This window comes from Zeus faber, assembly GCF_960531495.2.
Source record: "Zeus faber genome assembly, chromosome: 16".
In the NCBI taxonomy this organism is placed as follows: domain Eukaryota; kingdom Metazoa; phylum Chordata; class Actinopteri; order Zeiformes; family Zeidae; genus Zeus; species Zeus faber.
The window spans coordinates 12,493,140-12,514,489 of NC_137202.1; the positions used below are offsets into that span (position 1 = coordinate 12,493,140).

At 43.1% G+C, this 21,350-nt stretch overlaps 1 protein-coding gene across 1 annotated transcript in view; it reads left to right on the forward strand.

Annotated features, from left to right (window-relative positions):
• ttc27 (tetratricopeptide repeat domain 27) overlaps positions 1-21,350 on the forward strand; it is a gene marked incomplete at its 5' end in the record, with an annotated part of 114,316 nt that overhangs the window by 17,722 nt on the left and 75,244 nt on the right. The window contains 4 exons of the mRNA XM_080016375.1: positions 3,012-3,152; positions 4,895-4,997; positions 17,333-17,497; positions 18,569-18,717. Coding sequence (XP_079872501.1) covers positions 3,012-3,152; positions 4,895-4,997; positions 17,333-17,497; positions 18,569-18,717 — 558 coding nt within the window. The remainder of the gene's footprint in view (positions 1-3,011; positions 3,153-4,894; positions 4,998-17,332; positions 17,498-18,568; positions 18,718-21,350) is intronic.

Genomic DNA, 21,350 nt, shown 5'->3' on the forward strand with positions numbered 1-21,350 from the left:
GTGCGTGTGCGTGCGTGCGTGCGTGCGTGCGTGCGTGTGTCTGCATCATCAACGGCTGACATGGCGTGATGAACAACCTGAATGTCTGACTCCCTCCCAGTGCCCTCTGCTCCGAGTAATGAGGCGCTATAGAGTCACCGAAGAATTAGCAGAAAGATATATGGGGTTGGGCGGCGGAAAGAGAAGATGAGAAAAGGAAAGCGAGAAGTGGACGGGTGTGGCTGAGAAGGAGCGTTTCCGTAGAAAAAAAGTGATCTCTGGGGGTCCCAATTAAGACAGAGTTGAGCCGAATCACATGGCGGTCCATAGCAGGCGGCCATTACACTTTGGGGAGGCGGTTATGGGGCGGTCCTCACTACGGATGGGTATCGTTTTGTATTTCACGATACCGTACCTATAACGATATTGGTAAACCAGTACCGGTGCCTGAACTGATACTTAAAAAAAAAAAAAAAAAATTAAATTTGAAATCAACATTAAAGAAGTGGTTTTTTTTGGTGGTTGTTTTGGGTTTTTTTTCATTGCAAACGCAAAGAAATTGAACAATATATCAATAAATAAATATTAAATAAAACTCAAGTCAACTACAATGATTTAACAGTAAATAACAGTTAGAATACTTGTTATAGCTGCAAGCAGCAATATATGGGGTGCAGGATAGTCGGCCCTTCGTTAAAGTTCAATGGACGAGTGTGCTTTGGCTCTCTTTGGTTCCAGTGTGTGAGCATGATTATTCATCCATTTTGGGGAACAGAATTATAAACGTACGTATAAATAAATAAACTAAGTGGTTTAACTGACTACAATTTTAGAGGATATATGATTAAATTAATTGTCTTGTAGGCTCATTTTTGTTGTATTTTTAACAAATCTTTCAGGCATCTGGAAGAGAACCCAAAATTGCAAAAATAATGAAAATACTTCAAAACACATACAGAATAAATACATTTTCCTTGTATTATGTTATTTCTTATGGTTATTGTTTCCAGTAATTATAATTCAGGAAGTTTATGTACATTGATATTTCTGGTATATCTATAAATTCTCACAGTGGTGCTATCAGGTTTTTTATTTTGTAGAGCTTACTCTGGTGCGTGTCAGTTGCATATATATTTATGATGTTCAGTTCGCTGCCCTTTGTTTAATCCAATTGTCTTCTGGTAATACTTTAACTAAAATTTTTTCAAACATAAAGTTTAATAGTAATAAATGAATACCTGTTAATTTCTAACTTTGTATGGTTAAGAGTTTGTATCTTATATTCCTTTAGTTAAAGTCCAATCGCGACTCTATCTGTGTCACTAGACTGCAGTGCTATCCCATGATCTGTGAATCGTCAACGTGTGCATGTGTGGCGTTCCATGTGCGTGCCGCCATCTTGATGAGGTAGTGATTGTTGATCACAAACTTCTTCCACGATACTGAACCAATCTGGATGAAACTCGAGCGACGCCATGTTGGAACTGCCTCAAATATGGGTCTTATTCAAGATTGTCTGTTGGTTCATCCGATCTTCTACAAATTCTCTACTTCAACAGTTATTTTGTCCAAATTTTACAATAATAAATATAATATGCCTGCTTCTCTAGCAAAATATGCCTCCTCTCCTGACATCATCCGCATCTGCAACTTATTCTCGTTATTCAAAGTTTTTTATTATGAACTAAACCCGTTTGTCCTTAATTACTTTGATACACTTTTCACAGTTTGTATGAACCGAACGTTATCGATAGTGAAAACCTTTATCTGATCGTCTAAGCGACCATAATGTGACATTGACGCCGCTGCCGTTTTGCCTCTTGACCAAAACTTAAAAGGCGAGTCGCACGGGTGAGGAAAATGGCGGCACGTCATCCAGAGGATTTCAAGCAGCGTGCACCAAACAATAATGCTAGTGAAGGCCCGCGTGGCGGTTTCGAAGCACCGGAGGGCGGATATTTCAATCGCAGCTCGTACATGGCACAGAAATGAGGCAACCAAATCTGTGTTGCAGTTCGGTCCAGTAGGTACCGGTTGTCATGGAACTGGTGCCATAGTGGTATCGGGACTTCATACCCAACCCGAGGCATCACCTCTGTTGGGTTAAGAATTTCCTGGCGGGGCTGTGATTTATCTCCACCCGTCAAAAAGAGCTGTCATTTTTCTCTTATTTTTTTATTTTTTTATTTTTCCACGTAAAATTCATGTTGAAATTTCTAACTTTTTCTTTTTTTTTTAATTTTTTTTTATTCAAAATGCTGTAGATTGCTCGAGTCGCTGAATCGAATTTCAGATTCCATATCATTATGATTCCCAGCTGCTCATTTGATATGTAGTGAGATTCTGTGATTCTTATAAACATTAAGTGTTGTATTTCAGCATTGAAATGTATTGCCATTTTAGTCATCTAATATCACACTGTGGAAAACACTTGACTCATTGTTCCGAAGAGAATTCAGAAAAAGGAGAAGCAGCCATGCTCCAACGGGAACATTGATTCAGGAGTCCGTGTAGCGATGGATTTAATTGTACTGGTTTTACTCGAGCCATTTCCCCCGGGGTGCTCCCTGTCCTCCCTGCCTTCACCCTGAACACCTCTTTACTTTCCTGCTCTCCTCACTTACCGACTGCTCTGTCTCTCACGCCCCCCCGGCCGAGGCCAGAGACCTATTCCTGCTGGACAGATTCAGTACACACACACACACACACACACACACACACACACACACACACACACACACACACACACACACACACACACACACTAACTCGCTCTAGCATCTCATTCCTCCTCCTTGACTCTGCCACAAGAAGCCCGCTGCCATTCCCAATCGTCAGCACACCTAAAAGAAATGGAGAGCTTTTTTTTTTTTTTAAGGTGTCAGGAGAGATTACGGGCGCCATTCCTCCATATCTCTCTCGCTCCCCCTGACTACTCTGGAATCTGCCTATTTCTTACTTTCTTTCCTTCTCTCTTTCATTCTTTTTTTAAAATTTTTATTTGTTTATTTATTTTTCTTTCTTCTTGCCAGCTCCAGGCCCTGGATGAAGCTTTCCGCAGAAGCCTGCTGCTGGACGGGGAGTCGGTGTACAGCCTTGTGGCCAACCCCTTCCTCCTGCTCTTGGCCCGGGTAGTGCTCATCAACTGTTCCTCCAAAATGGACCGCCTCCAGGTGTGTGTGTGTGTGTGTGTGTGTGTGTGTGTGTGTGTGTGTGTGTGTGTGTGTGTGTGTGTGTGTGTGTGTGTGTGTGTGTGTGTGTGTGTGTGTGTGTGTGTGTGTGTGTGTGTGTGTAATGTTATTTTCAAAATGAACCTTCTGCTTTGTAGCCAATTTGTGTTGTTAGCTGTTTTTGAGTCGTTGAGTAACCTCATACACATTGGCACAACGCTGATTTGGCGACGTCTGACTTTAAAAGAGTTAACACCCCGACCTCCACCCCCATGGCAGAGTCTGAGTGATGATTTAAGGAATGCATTGGAAGATCCATGATGTGTTCTCCTCTTTTCTTGATTGCACAGTCCTCATAAAGCTCCCTGACGGCCCTTCGCTGCTTTCCAATGATTGTAAAAGTCCGCAATATCACCCTCTCCGGCGAAATCTTCCAGATGGTGTTGAGTGAGCCACGCTAAGCTGTTAAACCAAAGCTCCACACAGACTCAGTGGAGCAGGTGTGAAACGCAAAGAGGGACGGACTGATTCAGCCTCCTGAGTTAGTAGTAGTTTGAAAAAATAAAAAAACAGAAACAGCCTTGACTTAAATATTTGGCATGCATCCCTGACAGTTGGTTCAAAAGGTTTGTTTGTTGTCTGAGGTAGACCCCGGGTACTTTTACCGCTGCTGTGGTGAGATGTCGCAGTGGGGGGTGGTACTTAACTCAAGTCAACGACTGTTTCAGGGGTTTTTTTATGTTTGTTTTTCCATTCAGAGCGAAGTAATTTACTTTTTGAAGCTGTCTCACAGTTGGAGGTGTCAAAAAACAGTGTCGTCCACTTAAGGGCAGACACAATACTGGGGGAAAAAAAAAAAACCCGATGATGGTGCGCCACGTAGTATCAGGGCTACGGTGTAAAACTGTCGTGCCTGGAGCAACATTTGAACTGGTCATTTAAATCTGAAGTTGTTATCACAGCCCGACCTTTCGACCAATTTTCAAGGTCACGATCCGTCCCCGTCAGATAGGCTACGTTCACACTGCAAGCCTTAGTGCTCTATTTCGGATTTATTGCTCGGATTCAACTTTTCTTTGGTTTGGCTGTTCACATTATTTTTTTAAATGTGGCCAATATCCGATTCCAGTGTGAAGCGGTCCACGCCCCTGAGCTGATCCGCACCGCGGCCCAGCGACGTGGGGCCGTGTTCTTCGGCCTACAGGCTTGCGGATGAAATTTTTGAATCCTGACAGGGGCACGTGCTTTTTTTTGGTTTTTCTTTCGTTCGATAATAAAATGAAGTCAAATAAAATCCATCTAAAATAAAAACACAATGTGCGCAAATTGCGCCCCGATCGCTCCCTCGGCGGACACACGCTGCTATTCATAAGATGCTCCGAGCGTGGGTGCCCCCTCACCGGGTCGGTCTATTTATCTATTTTTTTTCCTTCCCCGCCCTGTATACGCTACTTAACGGTTGTGGGCGGCCGCGGTGTGCCTTCAGAGCTTATTCTATTTCGACAAATTTTTCTTCATCAGGGTATGAAGACAAACCTGTTGAATGGTTGGTGAATAAAACACCATATGGAGCTACATTGAGTGTGCAGGATATATTTTCTCTTATTAAGGTGGACCTGCCCATTTAACCACTAATTTACTTTTCTATTGTTTCACCTTTGTTCAGGTTAAACATTTGTCTCACATGTTGTTTGTGGCCTAGTTATTTCCTGCCTTATTTCTTCCTTTTTTCCGTCTGGGTTTAGCTGCTTCCCTGGTGGAGCATGCGCTACGTCAGCCTCCACCAGCAGATCCTGGAGGAACGCTCCCCACAGCTCCTCGGCTTGGCCCAGAGCAGCATGCAGAAAGGTCAGCAGATTAGCACACACACACACACACACACACACACACACATATACACACATATACAAGTATAAAACACAGGAATAAGCAGCAAAAATCAGTTTGCCTGGCACTGGAGTCCACTTCTCCTCCAGCATGCCACTGTGACTCACAGCAGCAGTCTGAAATCAAGGATATCATGCAAAAAAATGAGCCAAAAGCTGGAAGTGCAAAGTGTTAACTGATCATTTTGGGCATATTGTGAGGTGGCTCAGGTAATGTGTGTCTTACCTGAGTTGATTTTGGCTGTAGCTGGATGGATGTTCTTGTAAAACATTACTGCCACATAATTGCATACTGGTGCATCTTTCAGCAAGTATAGCAAATATTTGGCTCATTTTAAACATTTCTGATACTGGCTGACTGATGATGATGATGACAACGATGATGATTTGTTGTACTTGGGCCTGGCACTTTAAGATGCAGAGGGCTGCAGTAAATGGTTTATGGTGCCATTAATGCAAATGTGCATAAAATAGATAGAGGTAGAGATATTTATTAACCTGCAAATTAACACCTTGTTGCGCATGATCATAAATGTCTATTTTAAGTATTGTCACTGGTAACGTAAAAAATGGGTAGTGAGGTTTCTAATTTGCCACTTTGGTCAATTCACTGTATATGGCGGTATATGAAATAATATAACATAACATTTACCACGTAAAATGAGCCTTGATGCAAAAATGTGTTTTCTGATGGTGTGTGTCTTTGACATTGGCTTTGTCGTGAAAGGACGGAGAGTAATAGTTTCTTTCTCTGATCTCTTTTTCTCTGAAGGGTTGGCAGCCAGGCTATCTATCTAGTTTTGCAAACTAATTTGAATCGGAGCCCATAGATCAGTTGTTAAACAGTTGTTGACTCAGACCAGTTTTTTCATGGCATTGTGAACAGCATAAATCCCATGGAATCTGATATTTTCAATTCAGATTTGGGCCACTTTCACTTGTGGTCCTAAGTCGGATGCAGGTCTGATTTTTTTATTTTATTTTTTTCCAATGCAACCTCAGTCTGAACAGTCACATCACCACTCTCGAGCACAGGTTCCCAACCTTTTGATTATCACTGACAACACTGCAGCGCACGAAATGTTCACGGACTGGGGACGCAAACAAAAGTAGCCCTGTGTTGCTCGGATAAACTCGGAATTCTGCTCCAGACTTATGGACCGGCAAGCACAGTGAGGCACGCCGCGGCCACCCCCACCCCCGCCGCGACTGGCCACCACTGTTAAGCAGCATATACGGCACGAGGAGGGAAAATAAGTAGATGGATAAATACACCGCCCCACGCTCGCCGCGTTTTATGAATATCACTGGATCGAAAAGTGTGTGTGTCCACTGAGGGAGCGATCGGAACGTAATTTGCGCTCATTGTGTTTTTTATTTTCCATGTATTTTATTTTACTGAATTTCCTTATTGATTGAAACAAAAAAAAAAAAAGCACCATGCCCCCGTCTGGATTCAGAGATTTCATCCGCAAGCTTGAGCCGAAATACACGCTGCCTGACAACCACCGTGCTGCTGTGCATTTGCCTGCTGTGTTTATTTCCGTATGACAGCGTGCTGCGGGTGAAGTTACTTTTTCACATCCGAGTCAGTTCAGGGCTGTGACCAATTCACACTGGATTCTGATATTGGCCACGAACAAAAAAAAATCGGATCTCAACAATAAATCCGAATTGAGCACTAAAGCTTGCAGTGTGAATGTTGCATAGCTTTATGGCCAGAATCCACCCGAGTGGTTGTTATTCTCAATTGGTTGTTTTGCATGATAAATGATCAAAACACTGAACACACAGCCAAAACAATTGTATAATACTCTGAAATAACGACCTTTAATGTCCCAGTCACCCAGTGGCTGTAGGAACATGCCGTCTAATTGCGAGGTCCTGAGATTGCCTGTCATTGCTTTCTCTTTCACGTTCCTAGTCTGAATATATAATACCAATCTTTTTTTCGGGGAAGTTCCTTTGCTTCATTATAGATATTCCTCCAGCTTGGAATCTGAAATAACTGTTTTAACACCCAATCCGGCACAGATGGGTGGACCACCTGAAGGGTGCGGCTCTTTGGGTTTTTTCCCCAGTTGCCTCCAGCTATGACGGACAGGTGTTCCCACTGAGACGGAGCCATTTCCGACCGACTCAGCTGCTTCCCCCATTTCCATACTCATCAGCATCCATGCTTCATTTGACCCAGCCTCCTCAACAACTGTTCATCCGTCGTTCCTCTCTCTATTTCTTTCTTGGCAAAATCAGTTTTGTCATATTTTGAACGTCAGCCTCTGGAATCAAAGAGCGTATCCCTTAGCAGCCAGCACTCGCTCTGTATTTATTTTTTATTTTTGGATAACGCTTCCTCTGAGCTTCGTTTTGTTTGTTGGAGGTTGACACCGTCTTCTGTAAAACTGTCAGCCAGTTCGGATGCAACATTTTTTGTTGTTCATTTTCAAGGTGTTTTTTCCTTCTTTTGTACAAGTAAACAAGTTTTGTTTCCACAAAAAAAAAAAAACCTGATCGAACACAGAGCATAATTCCCCCCCTTTCTTTCTTTCCCTGTTTTGTCTGTGTGACATCTTCATGCTCTTGAACGCAGCTCACATTTGAGAGTCGATCACCTGTCTGAAGTAATTTATTCCAGGTTGTAGTCGAGGGGAGCGGTTATTAATTATTCAAATCAAAAAAAATGAAAACCTGCCTCAAATAAATCACCTCACCCTCAAATAAATCACGTCACCCATCGAATATCACTCCAAGTAGTTTGAGTATGAGAACAATTGTAATATTAACATTGTAAGGCTTCTCTTGGGCTGGGTAGCACAATGATGGATATGCGAAAACAGGCTGATCAATCTATCGGTCATTGTAAGAGGCTGACACATTTTAATGTGACACTAAATCAAATTGCTTCATGTCGTAAAACCCTCAGACTACTTGCGCATTTGGCAGACTTCTCACTAGACCCCTGCCTACTGCCACATTCTACGTTTCTGAAACTCCCACCGCTAGTACCCACGCAAATGCTACGTTCGTTTCCATTATCGGTTAATTGCCGGTTTTTGAGGGGAAAAATTTAAGTGCGACATGTTTAAATCTCTCCGGCATCACGTCCGGTGAAAATAATTCCCTCCGAGCACAATTTGAATAGTGCCGGGTGGAACATTACGATAAAAAATAAAGTCTGGAGATCTGTTTGTTTCCCTGCTCGGAACGGGAAGCCAGTCAGTTTGGATGATTTAAAGCTGATCTTTCCAATTTGGATTTGGGCCACTTTCACATGTGGTCCAAAATCGGATACAGGTCTGACTTTTTTTTTGTAAAGCGACCTCAGTCTGAACAGTCAAATTGGAATTCATGCGACTTTTACATCACTCTAGAGCAGGGGCTCCCAGCCTTTTTAATATCACAAACAAAATGTTCACGGGAACAAAATGTTCACGGGAACAAAATGTTCACGGGAACAAAATGTTCACGGACTGATGGGCGGACAGACGGGGGCTGACCCCAGTGTACATACATTGAGTACATCTACAATAAAAGAGTATTGGGGTCATGCGAAATAAGTGCCCGTGTTTAGAGAATAAACTCAGAATTCCGTCCCCTACTTCAGGACCGCCGAACAGAGCAAGGTGCACCGCGGCGGCCCGCCACCATAAGATTAGATTTGATTCAACTAATTGTCATTGCACAGAGTACAAGTACTGAGGCAAAGAAATGCATTTCTCTGCATTTTTACCGTTGTAGTAACTGACGTATCTAGGAGCAGTGGGCTGCCATATAGCGGTGCCCAAGGAGCAGTTAGGGGCTTGAGTGTCTTGCTCAAGGACACATCAGCACGCTACACGGAGGAGCCGGGTATCAGAACGGCATTCATCCGGTTACGAGCCAACTCACTCTACCCCCTGAGCCGCGGGGAGGGGAAAAATAATAACTGAATGATAAAAAGACCGACCGCCTTGTTTTATGAATAGCACCGAATCTAAAATAGTTAGTGTGTGTCCTCTGAGGGAGTGATTGGGGCGCAATTTGCGCACATTGTGTTTTTATTTTAGATGTATTTTATTTGACCAAATTTCCTTATTGAACGTAACAGCAAATTTAATCCCCGAGCTTGAACCGAGGCACACGGTCTTGTGCCGCCCGACAACCACCGTTCATCTGCCTGCCATGTTTACTTCCGTAGACAGCTGTTACTTCTGCTCATGCGGGCCGGTTCAGGACCGTGACCAGTTCACACTGGAATCTGATATTGGCCACATTTGAAAATGTGTCTGCCGTGTGAACGGTGTGACCCGCCTTCTAACTTTTGGTCGAGAGCCAAACAGCAGCGGCGCTCGTCAATGTCACATTATGGTCCCTAAGCCGAGCAGATAAAAGAGGCGGGTCGTAAAAGTTTTCACTGCCGGTAACGTCCGGTTCGTACAAACTCAGTTATCTGTGAACATGTGAAAAGTATATGAAAACATGTCAGAGGGCTCACAGTGTGAACACAGTGGAGGACCTGATTAGAATAAGTATTGAGGGAACTGGCTTGGAGGAGTTTGATGCCAAGGAGGCTGTACAGATGTGGTTCAGTCAGTGTAAAAGAGGGTCCTAGAACTAGTCGCCCTAAGGTGGTTGTGCTCTAAAGGGAGGGGAAGGAGAGGCATATAAGAGGGAGTTCCTTGATAACTTGTTTTGCTGTGGTTGTTACTGACAGAATATGCTGACCACATACCTTATGTTTACATTTGTTCATTTATGATTTGGTGTGTGGTGATCCGAGGAACCCACACAGACGGGACTACATAATTCCATGAACTGTTAGTACCCCTTTAAGAAAGGTCCCAGTCTGATGACATGTTGGAGCTGCGTCTCCGGTTGTTACCTTATTCTGTCTTTTCTGTTTTTTCCGTTTACATGTGAATAAAGCAGCTGTGGCTTTCTGCTGCAAAATAAGTCGCGTCTATTTGCACAAACATTACTGGTGCCTGTAAATTAACAAATTAACTAGCACTATTTAATTTAATATTTTTTTATATGAAAGTTCTACTTCACTCTGTGACTTTTTCCTTCAAAAATAAAGCAGCGCAGTATTATTTCTGTAAGTTGTATATTTATAACCAAAGCATTCCATTAGTAATACAGTTGGAAAAAATGTGAATTGCTTGTCGCACATCGATTTCAGTAGTGCTCCTAAATGTTGTGCTGGTGCGCCGAAGAATTTCAGTAGGGAGCACCAGTGCTACTGGTGGGAAAAAGTTAGTCTGGAGCCCTGCACTATGCATTCATCGAGAAAAAGTTTTCCTGACCAAGACTGTTGGTCTGACTGTCAGATCGTGAAGCCTTTTTCATTACTACGTACAATGTGTTACCGATGTTCCAGAGTCCATTTGCAGTGTACTTTACACCACTTTAGCTGATGTTGGGCTTGTTCTAACTCCCTGCTAACAGTTCTTGTGTTGACAGTAAAGAGGCAGTTTGGGCGTGGCGCAGGAGGTAGAGCGAGTCGTCCAGCAATCAGAGGGGTTCCTGGTTCGATCCCCAGCTCCTCCCCGGCAGTGCGCCAAAGTGTCCTTGACACTGAACCCCTAACTGCTCTCATTGAGGTGTGTGTGTGTGTGTGTGTGTGTGTGTGTGTGTGTGTGTGTGTGTGTGTGTGTGTGTGTGTGTGTGTGTGTGTGTGTGTGTGTGTGTGTGTGTGTGTGTGTGGTACGTATTGTAAAGTGCTTTGAGTGCTCACAAGATTGGAAAAACACTATATAAGATGCAGTCCTTTTACCATTTTCCATGGTAGAGCACTCGATTGTCCCGTTCCGTGAGCTTGTGTTGCCTACCACATTGTGGCTGAGCTTGTGTTGCTCCTACATTTTCCATTTCACGATAACAGCACTTAGAGCTGACCAGGGCAGTGTTAGCAGGGTGGGAACTTGACTAACTAACTGAAAGGTGACATTCTATAATGGAATTGATTTAGCTCTTCAGTTTGGCCATTTAACTGACAATGGCATGGCTTTAATTTTGTGCACTTGTCAGAAAACTGTTTTGCTTAAATTGTCCAATCCACTGAATTGAATCGAAAGGAGTGTCCGCATAATTTTGTAACATTCTTATTTTTGTACCCATGCCTTTCTTTTATTTATTCTTGTTCTTGTTGACAGATAGCTTATTTGACAGTTTGTTTGGATGTTCAATGCTGTTTAAACAGCCTTTTGAAGAATGCCTACGGAGAAAATGTTTATGGAAACAGTGTACCAACAAAAGGGGGTGGGCACTAACCAGCTCTATCTATTTTATAGAGAGCCTGTATGTTATTTTATATGGCCTGTGTTTTCATGTTCACATTGGTGTTTGCTCATGCGTCGCCAGTGCTACATGGCCACTAATTTATTTGATTTTTTTTATTTTATTACATTTTTTCGGGAGGTGACAATTCTCGCCCCCTGCTTCTATCTTTGGGTGTGAGGAGACAAGATTCAAACCTTTCTCCGCCCCCCTCCACACTGGAGCCAGTGACTCATTCTTGACAGGTCGTCTTGCCCACGCTCTTTGGGCAGGAGCCATGTAAAGGAAGAAGAGGGAGATGGGGGGGGGTGTCAAGCGGGTTCGTCAACTAGCTTCGCTCTTCCAGCCACTCATCAGCATCCTCCGTTCCGCTCTCTTTCATTCCTCTGCTGCAGAAAGCAGCTTCAGGAAGGAGCTATGGTGTGTGGGTTGGATGTTAGGACCCCCCGCCCACCCCACTCAACAATCAGTTGACCCCACTCCCCCCCACTTAATAAGTGAATTATTGCAGGCAGGGGAAAAAGAGAACCGGGATGTTTTTATTTTCTGTCGATGGCGCAACATCTGTAGGTGGTGGATTGTCGACAACGTCTCACCAGAAACCATCAAACGTAGACTGGGGATCAGAGTCAGGCTGGTTCTCCCCCCATCATCCCATCATTCACGAGGAGACTGGTGCTTTACTGCTGATGCTGGCTTAATGATGCCATAGCATTACATCAGCAGTGAGATGTGGTAGTTAGGTGGCAATTATAATCATTCTGTTTTTTTATTTTTTTTTTATTTCCAAGAACTAAATCCATCAACTGTTCAATCAAAAGCCTCCCTTCAGAATGTTATTATTTTATTCTGGAATTGTTTTTACTGCCTGGCAGCAATAGCTCATCTAAACTGTCCATCAGGGAGTTGTTTGAGCCTCGATCATTTTGGTGAGAATGCCTTCGAGCTCTCTGCGATGGCGGCTGTCTGTTAATCCCTCATGGCAGGCCTCCATTTAATGTGAAAAGGCTATTTAGTTTTGGCAGTAGCTAGATTAGCAGAGCCTTTGCACCTATCGATCTGTAATTGATGAAAGAAAATCCTTTGCGTAGACGGTGACACCCTCAAAGCTATAGTTATTCAGTTTAGACTTATTTTTGCCTCAAAATAAGTATAATCGAAAGTTTACCTTATGAAAGCCAATTAAGGTCCTACATTCTGGGAGTTTTATTCATCACACTGGTTAAAGATTGAGAATAATGTCATCCATTGTTCCATCCATTTTTTGTATTGAATGTGTAGCTTGCACCGATCAGCCACAACATTAAAACCATCTGCCTAATATTGTGTAGGTCCCCCTTGTGCCGTCAAGACAGCTCTGACTCGTCGAGGCTTGTACTCCACAAGACCTCTGAAGGTGTCCTGTGGTATCTGGCACCGAGACGTTTGCAGCAGATCCTTTTAGTCCTGTAAGTTGCGAGGAAGGGCCTCCATGGATCGGGCTTGTTGTTCTAGCGCATTCAACAGATGCTCGATCGGATTGAGATCTGGGGAATTTGGAGGCCAAGTCAACACCTTGAACTCTTTGTCATGTTCCTCAAACCATTCCTGAACATTTTTTGCAGTGTGGCAGGGTGCACTATCCTGCTGAAAGAGGCCACTGCCATCAGGGTATACCATTGCCATGATGTACTTGGTCTGCAACAATGTTTAGGTAGGTGGTACCTGTCAAACTAACATCCACATGAATGCCAGGCCCCAAGGTTTCCCAGCAGAACATTGCGTGCATCACACTGCCTACACGGCTTGCCTTCTTCCTATAGTGCATCCTGGTGCCATCTCTTCCCAAAGGGAAAACGCACTTGCACCCGGCCATCCACATTATGTAAAAGAAAATGTGACTCATCAGACCAGGCCCCCTTTTTAAATTGCTCCATGGTCCAGTTCTGATGCTCATGTGCCCATTGAAGGCACTTTCAGCGATGGACAGGGGTCAGCTTGGGAACTCTAACAGGTCTTCGGCTACATAGGCCCATACGTGTCCTTCCTTGGACTTACCACGACAAATCGGTAACACCCCACAATACCTGCTGTTTTTGGAGATGCTCTGACCAAGTCGTCAAGTCATCACAATTTGGCCCTTGTCGTGTTGTTTGTGTAATTATTGTTGACCTTTTTAAGAGAGGACTGCAACGTGGCTCGCATGATTTTGTATGAAGTGTTTGCGCAGGCTTGTTTGTTGAAGTTCATTCCATTGTGCAATGGCTAATGGAGTGTGAAGGGTCAGAAGGCTCCACAGGCTACATAACCCAACTGCTCAATCTATATTCTGGAGGAGCACCCAGTGCAGGAAGGGAAGATAAAAAAAAGTCTATATAATCCATTTTTGTTTGTGTGCGGAGGAGGTTGTGTTCTATACTTTTGTTCAATCCCATTTAGAAACAAAGATAACTTTATTTAGGTGAATTTTATATATTTTTCCACTGAAAGTCTCCAGTCAAAAGACTGGTATGAATAAAAGATGATAGCTAGACCTTCGAGTGGCCCTTCACATACACCGATCAGCCACAACATTAAAACCACTGATAGGTGAAGTAAATAACATTAATCATCTCGTTACACTGGCACCTGTCAAGGGGTTGGATTTATTAGGCAGCAAGTGAAAAGGCAGTTCTTGAAGTTCCTTCTATGGCTTAAGAAGGGATCTTGTGGGGGTGACTATGTTCCCCATCATGCTGAATACCCTCTCGAATGCGCAGCTTGTTGCACACATACAAAGATATTTTTTGCCTGCCTTTGCCAGCAGGGCAAGCCTCGTTTGATTATCTTTCCAGAGGATCCTCCTCCATGTCAATGGCGGACTCTTGAGCACACATGGCAATCTTAGACTACCTTTTCAGGAACAGTTGCTGCGGTAGCGCCTGCTTTTCAATTTGATATACTTGCTAAAGTTTTTCTTTTTCTTTTAGGAGGCACCTTCCTCCTCCTCCTCTTAATCTCCTCCTCTCACGGGGTGCACTCTCCACCCGAGGATGAACCCTTTCTGCCTATATCATCCTCTTGATCCCCACCACATTTGAGTCGTCGTCACACAGGTAGCGCGGGTCCATGAATTTAGCCTTGCGTACCGGCTTGCGTCTGGTAGAGCTTCATATTTCTCATCCAAATATCAATATGATGCCGGCTTTCAGGTCGGCTGTTAGTTTCGTGTCTTATTTCAATGGGGCCAATGGGTCCCCTTTAATCGGATGCAGCACAGGGAGTAAAGATGATTTGGTGACATAATTCTTGCCAGACACAATGTCTGTGAACTTGCTCACTTCAGCGCCTTGTTCATCGAAAGCAACACATCCTCGTCGTGCCATGTGAGGCTCACATTGCAGATGACTATACAGTCATCTGCAAAGACTCCATTGATGGCCTGCCTCTGCTCTAAAATCCTCTTTATTATTTTCTACTTGGTGCCCAAATGAGTTTCACTGTCCTGTTTGGTGAAAATAAATACACAATTTTACCAACCTTAATTAAAAAAAATACTTCGGGTGTGGTACAGGCGTGCACAGGAACCTTAAGAGGGGCAAGTGCTCAAATAAAAACATAAAATAAAAATAGGCCACATGAAGATTTTAAAATCCCATTTCCAGCATAATGGCATTTTATGTATATATACATATATCTATATATACACACAGACATGGACAAATTTGTTGATACCTTTACAGCTCATTGAAACAATGCTTCATCTCCCTGAAAAGCGATGAAATTAAAAGCAATTTTCTCATGTACAGCTGCATGCCTTTGGTATGTCATAGAGTAAAGCAAAGAAACTGTGAAAAGGGATAAATTATTAGTATAAGTTAAAGAGATCAATTATATTCTAAAATGGCCTGGACAGATTTGTTGGTACCCCTTAGAAAAGATAATAAATAATTGATTATAGTGATATTTCAAACTAACTTTTTTCTTTAACTGGTATCACACGTCCTCAATCTTATAACGTCTTCAATCTTATAATCTTATAATTCAATCCTATTTAAATGGGGAAAAGTAGTTACTCTGCTGTTTGGTATCATCGTGTGCACCACACCGAACATGGACCAGAGAAAGCAAAGGAAAGAGTTGTCTGTGAAGATCAGAAAGAAAATGTTGTCTATCATTTTCTTTCTGATCCTCTCAGACAACTGTCTTGTTAAAGTTAAAGGCTATAAGATAATTTCCAAGAAGCTTGATGTTCCTGTGACCAGAGTTGCGAATATAATTAAGAAGTTTGAAGTCCATAAGACTGTAGCCAACCTCCCTGACTGAAATATGGCTGTTTTAGTTGGGCACCTTTGTTTATTTAAGGTATGGGAACCCTGTTTCAGAGTCTGGTCTTTTATTATGTTAGTTGTGGGAACCCTGTTTCAAGAGTCCGTTTTTTTTTTTTTATGATGTGAAGGTATGGGAACCCTCTGTCAGAGTCCAGTTTTTTTTTTTATGATGTGAAGGTATGGGAACCCTCTGTCAGAGTCCAGTTTTTTTTTTTATGATGTGAAGGTATGGGAACCCTGTGTCAGAGTCCAGTTTTTTTTATTATATATATATTTTTTCTCTGCTTGGTTTGGGGAAGGGGGAGGGTGGGCGGCTTCGGCCAGGGATTCCTCCAAGCCCTCAGTCTGGTTTTGGAGTATGTGGTGTGATTTAGGCAGCCACACCTGTCTTGGGTCTAGCTAATTGGGCCCGGGATCAGTGGTGGCTGTGCGCCTGTTTCTCATCAGAGCAATCAATGAGCACGGGTTAAATCAGCCACCCCCTACACACACACACACACACACACGGGGGGGCTCTGCTCATGACACCATTCCATCCGCTCCGGGCATATAACATCCTGCTAATAAACCGGTTTAGTCCTTCACATCCTTGTCTCTCTTTGTCGGGGAGCCCGGGAAAAGCCACTTGGGTTGCATGTGGCAGGGAAAGTGCCACATCGAAATATTTCTAAATAGGCAATATAGCCTTTGGCTTTGACACCAAATGCTCCGCCGCCATCTCAACCCGTGATAAGTGAAATCACTCCGCTAGACCCTGCTGTGCGCGCAGATAGATCAGACCGTTTCAGTTTATAATTGTAGCATCCCTTGTCCGACTAAGTGTTGATAAAACATTTAGTATTTTACAAATAAGGGTTTTCTTATTTGATGAATGTGGGCGGGTTTTATTTGTATAAAAAGTAAAAAGAGGCTAAATTAGAGTGGGGGCTCTGGGCAAGTAATCTAATTGGTGTATGCCCAAACAGCGTCTAACACCGGTAACCAGGGCAACCTTAGTATCAGGGAGTGTTTTGACTCTGCTTCAGGGGGTGTCGTGGTATGAGTTTCAATACTCTCCTCCTTCATCCCAAGAAGTGTCAAGACCACAACATAAATCTTATTTTCCACCCATCTGAAGCCTGCGGCATTGAAGGTGACAAAGGCATTATGAGCAAATCTCCCTCTTCCTACGTGCCCTGTGGCCCTCGGGCCCAGGGGACCTCCCCCTCCCCAAATGAACTCTGCTTCATAAATGCTAAATGAGGAGATGCGGGCTATATATTTCCTCAGTGAATGAGAATTATTCACGTTCTCTCCTTTTGTCTTCCCCTCCCTTTAGCCTGGTTACTCTCTATGCACGAAACGGCCTTTGATGAGACCAAACTAACAATCAAATCAGATGGAAAGAGGCGATGGTAAGATAGAGGGGACAGTGCGAGACTTGGATGAACACCAGTTCTTGCATCCTCTTTCTCAGTCGCATCTCTGCTCGGTTCCCTTTTCCCCACCTCAAGCTCTCCGTTGTTCAGAGGTACCGGGCTGTGCGTAAGACCTCTTTACTGTAGCGTGAGATCACACTGTGCAGAGAAGGATGCATTTGGTATATTGTCAGTTTACCGATTTAATGGGTTATGCCACTATTGGCTGCTCGGCAAAACGTTGCCATTAACTGGCAGGAGGCTAAAGCAGTTCAAGTCCAGCACTCAGAATTTTTCTGTTCATCCATTTCCATCCATTTTATTTTATTTTAATTTTTTTCCCACTCCTACAGTTCTGAAATGTGAGTCTCTGTTCACGGACAAATGCCACAGAGACCTGGTCATCCAGTTCCACTTGGAGTGCGTGTACACCAACCTGACCTATTTTGAATACCATCTGGCCAAAGAACACATCCAGAAAGCCAAGGAGCTCTCTGGGCTGGAGGTCAACATGACTGGTACGTACTACTGTTTCAAATCAATCCTTCTGAAATGTTCAGTATACAAGGTGCTGTCCAACTCAGAGTTTCCGTTAAGATAAAATTGGTGCGGGTCCACGTGTCCTTGAAGATTTCAATGTCCCCGACAAATGGGAGAGGTTCCGTCCATTTGTGTTTATTGATTTTATAAAGAATTGATAGGCGGGTTATATAAAGAATAAAATCATGAAGGCATCTCGATTTATATATTTTTTTACTGAATATTTAAAATAAAATTAGTCGCATCAGTTAAGGTATTTTCAAAATAAAGCAATAAATATTAGGAAAATGATGACTTGAAACCAAATAATTTCCATTCGTGAACAATAAGTAAAAAGTGCAGCTGCTTTAATTAACATTTCACTAAAATAAAATTTTGATAGAATCCAAAACAAAATAAAAACGCCAAGTAGGTCTAAATAAATATTAAAGTGTGGTGTTGTCCATCTTTATCGGGATGTCTCCTACTCCCGAGTTTTGGGCGCTGCGCTCTGCCGTGTGTGTGTGTGTGTGTGTGTGTGTGTGTGTGTGTGTGTGTGTGTGTGTGTGTGTGTGTGTGTGTGTGTGTGTGTGTGTGTGTGTGTGTGTGTGTGTGTGTGTGTGTGTGTGTGTAAGCGGAACCTGTGGGCGGGGCTTATTCCTATATCGACAATCATGATTGGTTCGAGGTGAAAGGTCAGCCTGAGATTGTCCAAACTGATTAACTTTCCGTTGCAACTTGTCAAAGTGGAAATGAACAGATCTGCGGAATTCTTTATCTGAATGATTGAGTCTATTTCATTTCAACATTGCGGAAGAAAATATGGCGATTGTTTTTATCGCCCAGTACTAATTCAGTTTGTGCTTCGAGGGAACTATTTTCACCGGACATTATGACCGGAGCGATTTAAACATGTCAGACTTGGACAGATTTTACCCGGTCAAAAACCAGCAATTACAAGATAACGGAAACTCTGATCCAACTGAAAGATGGGTCAAGCAGAAATTGTGGGCGAGGACTTGGAAGTATAAATGTCTTCGATTTGACTGGTGCTGTTTGCTCACGTCTAGGTGCCCTTGGCAAGCGGACGCATTTCCAGCAGAACTTCTTGGCTCAGCTTATTTTGGAAGTTAAGCGGAACCAAGAGTGTGACAGCCCAGAGTCAAACGACTCACTGACCCCAACCCTCACTCCCACCCTTCCAGCCAAGTTACCCAAGGTATGAGCGGTTTGCTTTTGTGATTACAAAGTGCAGTGTTTATTTTCAAGACAATTTTTTCTTAGTCTTTCTCTAACCGTTTACAAAAAGCTTGTTAATGAGATGGAAGTTTGATGAAGATGATTTTGATGTTGACCCTCCTCCTTCTGTGAGTTTTCGGTCAGGAGAAGCAGGCAGTATACTTCAATCTGAGAAAGAATTTGATGGAAAAAGAAGCGACACATTCTTGAGTTCCTTTTTCAACGGATCATTATTTTCTCGACAAAGGATACCGAGAAACACAGAAAGGGAAGGTCAGCTCAGACACACAATATGGAGGTGCCTCCATCAGATTACTGCTCGTTGTGGAATTATGTCTAATTTGAAAATATACATATTCCCACAACTGATTGGTGGTAATTGTTGAAACAAGTGGAGATACATTCTCAATAACAAGATCAATCGGTGTTTTGATTATGAAATCCTCTGATCAAGATGTCATTCTCCGCAAATTGGGATCCTTGCTTGGTACCCTGTCCAGTTCATTCAACACACACTTACTATTGACTGCAGATGGTTGCAGGTTTCCTTTGCGCTCTTCCTGTGTCCCACGTCGTGCAAATGGGGCAAATACCTTTGCAGTACCCAGCGAGGTCAGCAGAGGGGGACGTCCACCTCTGCACCGGTGTCATGCTGGTCTGGGATGATCATGAAAGGTTCATCCCCCGAAGTTCATTTTCTCGGACTTGTGTTCCAATTGCATTTTTTTTTTTAAATCTGTTTTAGTTTATTCAGTTCTTTATTAGGGCTGAGTGATTAATCAAACTGAAACCGGCATCGTAATGGAACGCAATTTTCAAATTGCAGCGGCTGCAATTAAAAAAATAAATAAATAAAATAAAAAATAAAATAAAGTGTTGTTTTTTTTTATGTTCAAAAATATAACCAATAGGGCTGTCAACAGTGGCCAAAAACCATGTTAGAATATTCCTTCTAAAAAAACACAAGTTCTAATATATTAGAATATCTATTACAATTTTAAAAGTTGTAATTTGAGCAACTTTCGGGCTGTGTCTGCCGCCACCACCTCCTCCGGGGAGCAGAGACCCAGACCGTGGGGTGGGACGGCTCCTTTCTTGGGGATAATTTCATGATTTGGTCCTTTTATTTTTCTACTCCGCTCTTTATCCTTCGTTGTGAGATTTTAGAAAGCGCCCCCAAAAAATAGAGAAGCAAAAGACCCCCCAGCTAATTAAGCGAAGATTTTAACCAAAGTTGCGCACTGCCCCCTGGTGAGACCCGTTGCTCTGCCCCGGGCCGCGGTGCGTTGTGGTGGGCGTGTGCTCCTGGCAGAGCCTGGAACACCTGTAGAGTCCGGACGCAAGGCTCTTTTTTTTTTTTTTTTTTTTTAATGAGCATAAAGCTGTTTCTGCACCTGCAGGGACAAAAAAATAGAGTGCACGGAGCGGCGCACAGACAGACCTCATTGACTTGCACGTACAAAAATAATGTATGTGTCAACCAATGCGCGCAACACTTTTATCACAAAAAAAAAAAAAAGTTTCTGCTGAAACACTGCATATTTATTTTGAATGTTCATTTTCAGATTTGAACAATTACAAGGCTAGAAGTTAAATCATTGAGTCAATATTCTACTGTTATAGAAGGTTTTCCTTTTACAATTCAATAGTTAAATCAAGATACGTTATTCATATCAATTCATGCATCAAATCATCTCATTTCAACATGACACGTAGGCCTGGCCTACAGGAAAGAACAGTTTATTTGTTGACTGTATTCAATGTTGTGGTGGTCATACTATAGAATGATTTATTGCTTGTGTTTACTGAATAATACACAAGATAAGGAACTTAAAAAATCTTGCATACTAAATCGCAATATTGGTCTAAAAAATCCCAATTAGATTATCGCAACTCGTCTTTATCCGCATTAGACCCAAGGCATATTATTCATTACTAATCAAAATCCTTGTAATGGTTTGTGTTTCCTTTCAGGTGAAGTGAAAAGCCATGCTCTCATTTCACTTGATTTCGACTTCGGTGGCCATGTATCTCTACATGAGAAGTGTATCCCTGAAAATTGTCATTTCTCATGTAGGTTCAGAAAGGCCTGTACTGTCTGGATTGGTCGGTATTGATGTCAGAGGGCCAGCAGGCCCCCAGTGATGGGGCGATGGGCCTCCTTTCACCCAGAGGAGGAACAGGGCTGCCAAGGCCTTTGTGCTTGTTAGCTTTGCCTGAATCACAAAATGCATGCATGCGATCACGTAGTCTTCATTTCTTCGGTTTGCTCTACCCCCGCTCTGCATTTTTTTCCCCCCACCCCCCTTCCCCTCCTCTCTTTTTCCGTCTTCCACCACTTGGCTTTTCCTTCTGACACATACTCCGCTAATACCCTCACAGAGAGACACACAAAGGCATACACAATTTCACGTACAATTATGCAAAGTACACACCAGGGCCCACCATGTCCTAGCCGCCCATGCACAAATAGCCGCACAGACACACACACACACAAACACACACGTGCTACCTGTTCCTCCGCATTGTCTCGGTTCTCCACCTCAGGGCTCCTCAACCTCCAGCCCCCTAATCCGTGAGGACTCCTCTCAGGCCAGATCCCCTCTGAGCCGC